This window comes from Fistularia commersonii, chromosome 23, assembly GCF_037954325.1.
Source record: "Fistularia commersonii isolate RoL2024-O1a breed Wild chromosome 23, RoL_Fcom_v1.0, whole genome shotgun sequence".
NCBI classification, from domain to species: Eukaryota; Metazoa; Chordata; class Actinopteri; order Syngnathiformes; family Fistulariidae; genus Fistularia; species Fistularia commersonii.
The window spans coordinates 7,903,463-7,913,445 of record NC_141306.1 but is presented as its reverse complement, the minus strand read 5'-3'; the positions used below and the strand labels follow the sequence as shown (position 1 = coordinate 7,913,445).

The window sequence follows — 9,983 nt, the reverse complement described above, 5'->3', positions numbered from 1 at the left end:
ACGACAGCGAGTCGCTCCTCCTGAGTATTAAACCCTGAAAAATGCTTCCGCCATCTTTGTAGTTTTTTCAGTCACTTCACCCCAGCTGAAATGGCTCGCTGTCCCAGGTGGGTACTACGTGGAGTACTACAGCCGGCACGTCGTTGCGGTAAAAAGTACAAATGATAATAATAAATAGAATCGAAAAAAAAAATCTGTTGTGATTTAAATTGAGCTGATCGATCATTGATTAAATATTTGTTCCAAGGATTCTTTTTTTTTTTTTTTTTTGAAAGAGTAAATTAACGTGCGATTGATTCGATCCAGAATTCATTTCAAAAAGGCTGACATCGAGGCCTGGATCCGGGGAAGCCTGACTCAGCAGTGATGGAGGTCCAGGTGAGTGAGCAAAAGGGATTGTGGGGCATGTAGGCAAAGAGTCACCTGTGCAGGAGCGGAGGAGGCCGGATCTTCTCTGTCCACGGCCACCGCTCCGGAGAACCGATCGCCACCGGCTACGTCTCCGAGTCCGGGGACGCGCCCGGGGACGTGGACGCGGAGGAGTGATCGGTGTCCTCCAGCTCCTTGTGAAAGCCGCCGCCGGCAGCTGCGTCGTACCCGCCGCAGGGAGCGACTTTGACCGAGGCGCCCTCCTTCTCCCGCTTCTTCTGCTTCATCCTGCGGTTCTGGAACCAGATCTTCACCTGCGTCTCGTTGAGCTCCAGGCTGGCGGCGATCTCCACCCGCCGTGCCCGCGTCAGGTACTTGCTGAAGTGGAACTCCTTCTCCAGCTCCGTCAGCTGGCGAGTGCTGAAGTTGGTCCGCATGGCGTTGTTGCTGGCGCCCGAAAGGCCGAAGTCCGCCATCTTTACTGAGGGCAAAGAGGCGTCATCGTCATCATAATCATCATCATCATCACAAATATCATCATTATTATTATTATCATTATTGCTGTTGTCATTGATGTTGTTTTTGTTGTGAATTATTGCTGTTGCTTTTCTAAAATACTTTTTAAAATTATGCTCAATTTAATACAGTTTAAATTTTATATTGTTTAAATGAAGTTACAATTGCTGTTATTATTATTTTTACTTTTCGCATTCTTGATGAAGAAACTGGATTATTCTTTTCATGTACTTTTAATGTATTTTGAAATTGTGATTTTATTATTATAAATAATATTGTTGTTGTTATGGCGAGGAATAAAACATATACACACTACAAACTATTTTAATGTGTTATCGGAGTGAACTATTTACTAAATGCTAGATCTCCTTAGTAAAGTTTGTTTGTGTTTGTTTTCATTTCAAGCTGGCTGAGGGCCACGTCAGGGGGAGAAAACGAATCGAAAAGGCAAACTGAAATTTAGATGACATTTATACTGATCTACATAGTCAATAAAGTTCGTGTGGAAATAGGAGTTGACTGGTCTCTGTCGCTGTCTTGCGTGTGTGTGCGCGCGCGCACGTGCGCGTGCATGTTGTCCGGTCTGTCTGACCCAATAGAGGGGATAAAACACGGCGGGGGGGGGTGTCTTCTGCCCTCCACGTTTTATTAAATTGTGAGAAGTGATATTCAATGAAGTTGCCTTCTATTGTTTACATCCCATTTTCAACATGTATATTTAAATATAGCTGGTACGCTTAAACGATATTTGTTCATGTTTTCATTTTGCACCCTCTCTTTTTGTGGCTCTTAACGAACCGATGTGTGAACAAAGCAAACAGCAACGTGCTTTGTGTTTGAAATGCCATAACATCGATTTATTTATCTATTTATTTACATTTTGTTTTGTTATTTTAGACTTGTGAGACCTTTGTCTCTTCTGAAAAGTCCTTTTCCATCGAACAGTTCCGTTGTAAACACACAATGGGCTCCACTAATCATCAGATCATTGTGTGTGTGTGTGTGTGCGTGTGTGCGTGTGTGTGTGTGTGTGTGTGTGTGTGAGAGAGAGAGGCAGCCACCCTCCTGTTCCTCTGCTGTCCCTGAAAATACACCTTGTCTGGTGTGTTATTTCTCCTCTTCCTCAATCTGTGAGATACTATTTGTGAATTGTTTTATGAAAAAAGAAGGGGAACCCTCTCCTTTACCTGTTTTAGGCGGGTTCCTCTTCACCTTCATCCAGTCGAAGGTCTGCCCGGGCCCCTTCTGCGCCTCCTCGTCCCCCCTGTCCCGCTCCTGGGACACGGGCAGCTCCAGGTAGCCTCCCCCGCCGGGGAGCCCCAGGTAGGCGGCAGCGGCGGCGTCCAGCCCCGCGCCGGGCTGCTGGGAGAACTGCGACCCGGGAAGGGCGCTCTGCGGCCCGCAGTAGGCCCCGGCCAGCACCCCGTAGCTGGGGCCCACGGAGGGCGGCGACGCGGCGAAGGCGGACTGGTGGTAGTAAGTGGAGGCCGTGGACTCCTCTGCGAAATATTGCGGGTGGACTGCGGCGGTTGCGGGGCCCGCAGCCACGGCGTAGCCCGAGTTCGCCGCGCAATTTTGGGCCGGATACCCGGCGCCGTTGCCGGTAATCCCGTTGTGGTAGGGAGGGAGTAATCCGCCTTGCAAGCTTTGCCCGTCGTGCAGCGGAGGATGGTGATGGTAACCGTTTTGCTGATGCTGCTCCGGGAGAGGGGGGTGCTGCTGGGGGCCCCCCGCGGGCCCGTGGGTTCCACCCGCGGGCCCGTACAGCCGCTCGTCCCCGGTGAAGCCAACGTCACCGGAGCCGTGGGTCACCGGGAAGCCCTGGTGCTGGTCCAGAGGAAGAGGAGGGTGATGCAGGTGATGATGGTGGTGATGGTGATGGTGGTACTCCGACTTGGATGCGGGATAGGTGCCGGTTCCCGGTCGGTTGCAGATGGAGTATTCCACGAAGGAGTTCATGTTTGACGTGTCCATGCACACCGTGGACACGCTGCCGAGTCACGGTTACGGGAGAACGGAAAGTGACGTCAGGACGACGAACGACATCAAAGTCTGCGCCGCAGGGAAAACCGGAAGCGTTTAAAAAATGTCCAAAAAAACACTCGATAAATGGGCAGTGTGTGTGAGGAGTGTGTGTGTGTGTGTGTGTGTGTTTGTGTGAGCTGTCACGGGCTCAAAACTTTACCCCACTGTGGGCGACGCGGAGGGTCGGAGGGGGGAGGAGGGGGGTCGAAATGAGTGGATTTGCCTCTTCACCTCCACGTAGGTCCGTCTTCCTCCATCCCGTCTTCATTCCACGCTCGGTCTCCTTGTCCACGCACGGCTCCGACTCCCGGCTCCTTCACGTACTCCTCTTACCTCCGCCGTGGGAGGGGGGGGGGGGCGTGGGGGGTCACGTGGCCGCGTCACGTCGCCTCTGGTGACCAGGAGGCCAGAAGTTTGTGAACCAGTCCCCCGGGCGAAAGATCCAGCGTGTGTGTGTGTGTGTGTGTGTGTGTGTGTGTGTGTTTGTGTGTGTGTGTGTGTGTGTGTGTGTGTGCTGCAAGACTGGCGTTCGTGCACGTGAGAGTCCGTGCACGCGCCTCATCCATCACCCGGCGTGACATGAGTGCGACAAAGAGACTTCAATCAAACAGACCCATCCATCTGATATCAGGCGGAGCTGTCAGGGCCGAGAGGCAGCAGGAGAAGAAAAGAGGAGCTGTGAGGAGGCCTGCTGCTGCTGCTGCTGCTGCTGCTGCTGCTCCTGGTCTCCAGTCTGCAAAACACACCTCCCCGGGACCAGAACCTTCCGTACTGCACAAAGTTGCACGGTTCCTCTTCCATCTGTACCTTCACGGCTCCCGTCAGCCTCCCCTGATCCTCCCTTGAAATCACACACTGACTCTGCAGATCGACATGATCTGGGTCCAAATGAATGAGGATTAGACAAGATGAGGGAGGGGGGGGATGGGGACGTGGAAAGCGTAAAGCCCGGCCATCTCTGGATCACGAAACTCACATCGAACCCTTGCTCTTTTTTGTTAAAGATGGCCGCCACCTCCCCCATCCCTCATCTGGCCCGTCCACCAAAACCCGCTTCTTTGTTGAAAAACGGGCCGATGTAACGGAGAAACCAAACAAAAAAAAAAAAAAACATCTTGGGATCGGGCAGGGAAGGGGGGAGGGGGATGGAGGGGTTCCGGGGGCCGGGGGGGGGGCATTTACTTTTCAACAATTGGATTGGGCGGCAAGAGGATTTCTGCTGGATTTGCATGCGAGGGCGCACGTTGGAGCACGATGTGCTCGCCAACCCAATGAAGCAGCTGATATGTTAGAGGAAGCAGGATGCGATGGGAGGGTGAGAATTGGTGGGGGGGCGTCACCACGGCTACAGGCACTTTATCCAGATAAATCTGTGAACCACTAACCCGCAGCTTTCCTCCGTCTTATATGTTAAAACCCCTTAACTTTAAGGGGAAATCTCTCAGTCGCCCCCCCCCCCCCCTCCCTCTCCAGACGCCCTCTGCGGGCCTGACAACAGACGCGCCGCCGTCTCGCCGAACCTGGATGAGCTGTGTGGGAGTGGGACAAGGAGCCGGGGTTAATGATCACACGGGGGCTGAAAGGAGCGAGTGGGCAGGAAATCTGTAGGAACCGGCCGGGACGACGGGGGGGATTAAACGATGACGCCCACGTGGCTGCGCGGGTGGCGGCGAGCAAGAGATAAGGAGAGAGAGGTCAAAAGGACAAACTTCGGTGTTTCTCCTTCAACACGATTTAAATTCCTCCGGTCGATTGGTGACGTTTTATTTTCCTCTCGGTAAGTTGTCCCTGCGTGTCCGGGTAATTTTTCCAGGTAAGCAGAAGCTTGAAGAGTCCCGGGTGTGAGTACTTCAAACTGTCTCCAGAGATACTTTGGAGTATCTTTGTATCAACTGAAAGACTTCAAATGTCTCATCACCTTCATCCCCCTTCATGTGTTTTAACTTCCTGCTGGAATTCCAGGATTTGTGCTTTCACTTTCTACTTTGAGGGGTTTTAGGGGCCTGAACACACAGGAGATCTGGGGACAAAACCATTATCAATACACATTCCACACATGACAAAAAAAGTAAAAGTCCTGGATTCCATTTGTTGTCACGTTTCAACTCTATTTTTTTCTTTGCTTTTAAAGATTAAAAGTTATTAACACATTATGACAGACGAAGAGCAAAACTGAAACAAAAAGACATTCATCTACCTGAAGCAAAATAAACACCAAGGCAAGTTAATAAATGTTTTAGAAAAATCATCATTATTATTATTATTGTTATGGTTGTTATTGTTGTTGTGGTCCTGGTTGTTGTTGTTATTTCAAAACTTTGGAAAATCAACCAAGATCTGTGATAAAAATAATAATCCCCTTCTAATCTACCATCAAGGATGATATGATTATATAAATTATTAATTTAATTTAATTCAATTTAATGATTTAGTTAGAGGGGTGTTAAACTTAAAACATCAATGTCTGTTTATTTGGGGTTGTCTTTTAATTGTCTCTCTATTTTTATTTATACCCATATTTATTGATACTGTAATCGTTGCGCTGACAAAAGAATTTTGTCAAAAAATTTGTCAAAATCTCTTGTCATGATCAATAAAGTATATCTTATCTTATCTTATCTTATCTTATCTTATCTTATCTTATCTTATCTTATCTTACCTTACCGTATTTTTTTCTTGTTGTATCTTCTTCCACAGGTCACATGATTCCAGGACCAGGGAGTTGCACTGTGCAGAATTCATGGAAAATGCAAGTGTGAGTGTACGTGTGTGTGTGTGTGTGTGCGCGCGCGCGCGTGATGCTTTCTGAAATTCCTGAGAGATGATATGAAAGAGTGGGAGAAGCTCCCAGAGTGATGATGTCATGACATTAGCAGTGAAACTCAACGCACCAGAGTAGCGATAGGATTTATTAATGCCTCGTAAAACATCTGAACACACTAGATGAAGGGCTCTGGTCACTCACTCACACACGTTGTTCGATACTGTTGTTTTGATAGTAATCACTTGCATTATTTTCAACGATTGTTCTCAGCTGATCACATGATCACAGATCTTCCAGATGTTTTACAGTGAATTCACGTCACCTTATCGACGACCAGTAAGAAGCATAACATAGCTTTACCTAATATACTAATACTAAGACTACAACCAGTACTACCAGTGATAATAATAATCATGTTGAGGATGATGGCTAATGGATAATATAAATATTAATAATCATCATAATGATTGTAATCATCAACTGTGATGGATGATAATGAATGAATGAATTCTGATAAAAACAACAATAATAATGTAAATAATGATGATAATGACACTAAAAATAAATATGTAAGCGTACATAAGTATTCAACGGCCTGGGTAACGGCCTCTTCTTCTCCCCCTGCCGAGCGCCAGGCTGGGCAATAGCATAAAAAAAAGTGTGTTTGCCGCAGCACAGACAGCAACATCTACGATTCATACTTTCTGACCCCTCTGACATCTGGGCTCTTTGCTTGGCAGCCTGTCAGTCTACCTGTTGTAACACATTTATAACCTCCAGTCTAAGAATTATCTGTTCAATCTCATCTTATCTTTATTTGTCTTCGAGAGGGTTTCTCTAAGGCAGCATCGAGGCACTTCAGATTAATGCAGCTGTTTCAGCCCTGGATGGCAAGACTCGCTATTACGACTGCGTAATAAACATGGGCTCGAGCTTTTCTAACACGGGTCGGGGATATGAGGGGGAGGTAAAGGGCAGAGGAGTGAAAGCAGAGCCTGATGGGATTTTCCAGCTGGCTCACCGCTATCAGCCACCTGTGATAAGACACTTTCAGCTCAGCCAACCTTATCTGCACGACACATTTACACTCGAGCTTCAGCAGGGAAGAGAGGCCACAGAGGAGCGCCGGTATCCCTGCGTGTCCGCGCATCTGTCACTGAGATACCGCTGCAAATGGCAAAGTCAGGTTTCACTACCTCTCAGAACTCCGATAGAGTCTCCTCAAAGGAGAAGAAATCATAATAAACTGGAATATACAAATCATCGTTTTTGAACTGGTAATTATATCAGAGCGAGTATTCATATTTGTCAGACTATTCGTGTATATGAAATGCATGTATGCATAGATAGATAGATAGATAGATAGATAGATAGATGGATAGATAGATAGATAGATAGATAGATAGATAGATAGATAGATAGATAGATAGATAGATAGATAGATAGATAGATAGATAGATAGATAGATAGATAGATAGATAGATAGATAGATAGATAGATGGAAATATCTATATGTATAAGTCTATCAATTTATTTCTGTGTACATACACATAGACATACACATATACACACACATTTGCATATATCTACACACATACTTTACATATAGGTGTACATATACACATGTACATACATATGGACATAAAGATCTATATACATACACATATCTTATTTTCCTTTTGCCTGTTCCCTTCAGGGGTAACCAGTCACCTTCCTCCGTCTAACCTTATTCTCAGTATCCATATCTCTACTGTACAGATACACTCACACACACACATGCGTACACAGTCTTGCTCTGTGTGTCATGTAGACATTGATACACTGTGTCTTGATCAGCGTCATGGCAAACGATGATGTTCAGATGTACTTTGATGGTCAGAACAAGTACTCTCTGGAGGGAGGTTGAAGAAAGTTGCAGGGCGGGGATTCTCTGGGGTAGGAGAGGAAGTCAGGGTGACGGATGGCGAGCAGACACGAACCTTTCTACGAGTTTCTCACGTTGCCTGTTTTTTTCATTCATTTTGAAGACAAACTGAACTTCAGCTCCACATAAAGAGTCTCCTTCCACTTGGCAGCCCGGGAAGAGGCCAATATTCCTCGGCACAGTCTATTTACTGGCTGTTAATTGGTGCCACTGGATTGACGGACAATAGTCTGCGGCGGTCCCTGGGTAAGCACCAGGAAACTCTGAGAAATGGCTTTTATTGAGCTGTTAAAGAGAGATGACAGTGGGTCCACACATACACACACACACACACACACATGCATACATTCACCTAGTGTGTTTCCTCAGAGGATCCTACCTGATAAGTCAATATGCAATAGTGTGTGCAGATGTAAGGGCTAACATGCAGCATTTTGTCACACACACAGCGTGTGTGTATTGATGCATTCCTATGAAGCAGCCGGATTGATCAGCTGTCCCTTGCCCACAATAGTTACTTGGTTTTCCACCGTGGGGGGAAACACAGGAAGACAACACATGCAGGAGTGGAGCACAGGTCAGTTGAAATCACCCAGCAGCCATTTTGGAGCAAAATCCATGTAAGTATTTTATTCAGGACTTTGAATTTCACTTTCAATAATATGTATTGTCTTTGTATATATGTCAATGGACTGAATTTAACATTTCAAAGTAAAATTTCCAGTTGTTCTCCTCCCGTCCAGGTGATCAGCACTCCTCAATGTCAGAATAGCATTTTTCCAAAATAGAAAGAGTTAATTAGGCTCGCATTCCACCAGAAACATGTTTTTTGTTTTTCCCCTGGGGGCATGAATGCATCACCCTGCTGACATGTCACACCTCATACAGAGAATGTGACGCATTTCTGTTTTCTCGAACATTTATGCGTATTAATGTCCATCCAGACTCTGCGGCTGGTGGCCTTTTGCAGCTCCAGTGACATCACTGATGTCATCTCCGGAGTAATATCTAATATTTGCGTTAGACAAACTGATGGAAGCCAGGCGACGGATAAATATTTCACTGGCTCTGGATTAGGTTTCAAAGAAGCCGCGGAGTTTGCTTCCGTGTTATTTCAGAAATGACTGCAATGGTTATGTGCTTCCTCTTCTGTTCGATCCCACTCTACTGACTTGTAGATTGCATTTGTGTGTGTGTGTGTGTGTGTGTGTGTGTGTGTGTGTAACGTCAGCACAGCAGCTCCACACAGCAGTCTGAGGTAAAAGTTCCCTCCTCAAGGATGATAAAAATCATCCACTCACTTATTTTACTACCACTGCTTTGCAGGTAATCTATCATGCACACCTGAGTTATGCAATACCTCTCTCTCTCTCTCTCTCACACACACACACACACACACACACACACACACATCACACCAGAAATCATAACAGTGATGCAAGAGATAAAGGACTAGTACACGTATTACGTCTTGGCAGCAGGCCGACACATGGTGACAGCCAGGAGAGAAAGAGATTATTGAAACACACTCTCTTGCTAACACATGCACACACACACACACACTAACACACACACAGGCACTCACCCGGTGAGATATGTCTCCCAGCGTAGAGATGTACTCTGCTGCAATCTCTTTGTCTACAAGATACAGTGAGATGGATGGTTCCAGCTGAGTGAGGGTGTGCATCTCAGGCTTCGCTCCGCTTAACACTCCGCCACGCCTCATCCACGTTACAAACGCATTTAATTATTACATTTGTTTAGCTCAAGGCTAGGATATTTTTTTACAGCCACAGTAAAGGAGTGCCCACATCAGGAAGCAGCTGTGAAATGTTATTACACATTAATAAAGTGGGTTGAAATGTTATCTTCATCTGAAAGGAAGAGGAAATAAAACCATTACATTAGCACGACATCACTTATTTATGTACTCTTTTGCATATTACTGAAACCCTCCATAAGTCTACCGTGCATTTTGTGTTTTCATGCCTCCAGGGATGAACGTATGAATGGATAAAAGAAGGATGTTTAGGTTAAAACTGGATTTGTGTGCACGGTTTGCACTTGTGATAGAAATCCTTGGAAAAACGCAAAAATGCAAATGCTAAGCTAGGCCAGAGGAAAAATGCGAATGCTAAGCCAAGGCAGAATCAAACTGTTGAACCAAGCTATCCCAGCAGAGTGCACGAACTGAGCTCATCTTCATTATTTAAGGATGAGGGGCTCATTCCTTCATTGTGATTCGCTCAGGTGGTTATCCAAAACACCTCACAGGGTGAACGATGCATGAAGAGTATCACTAAAATACATTTATACCACTGACAGGACAGCTCAGTATATAACCAACCGTAATTACATCTTTATAGCAACACAGCTAATCGATAA

At 46.1% G+C, this 9,983-nt stretch overlaps 1 protein-coding gene across 1 annotated transcript; it reads right to left on the bottom strand.

Moving 5' to 3' along the window:
- Positions 1 to 494: 494 nt before the first annotated feature.
- Positions 495 to 2,859, bottom strand: hoxb1a (homeobox B1a). The gene is made up of 3 exons (XM_086170115.1): positions 2,788 to 2,859; positions 2,073 to 2,712; positions 495 to 850 (listed from the first exon to the last, which is right to left on the bottom strand). Exons 1-3 carry the CDS (start codon positions 2,857 to 2,859, stop codon positions 495 to 497), a joined length of 1,068 nt encoding a protein of 355 aa, XP_086026241.1.
- Between the last annotated feature and the right edge of the window lie 7,124 nt (positions 2,860 to 9,983).

What these genes read in the sequence shown, in the direction of transcription:
- hoxb1a (XM_086170115.1), bottom strand. Translation starts at nt 2,859, where the DNA reads ATGGACACGTCAAACATGAACTCCTTCGTGGAATACTCCATCTGCAAC. An exon ending in CGGGAACCGGCACCTATCCC is followed by an intron (nt 2,713 to 2,787) that starts GCATCCAAGTCG and finishes CCTCTGGACCAG; the next exon opens with CACCAGGGCTTCCCGGTGAC. An exon ending in GAGGAACCCGCCTAAAACAG is followed by an intron (nt 851 to 2,072) that starts GTAAAGGAGAGG and finishes CTTTGCCCTCAG; the next exon opens with TAAAGATGGCGGACTTCGGC.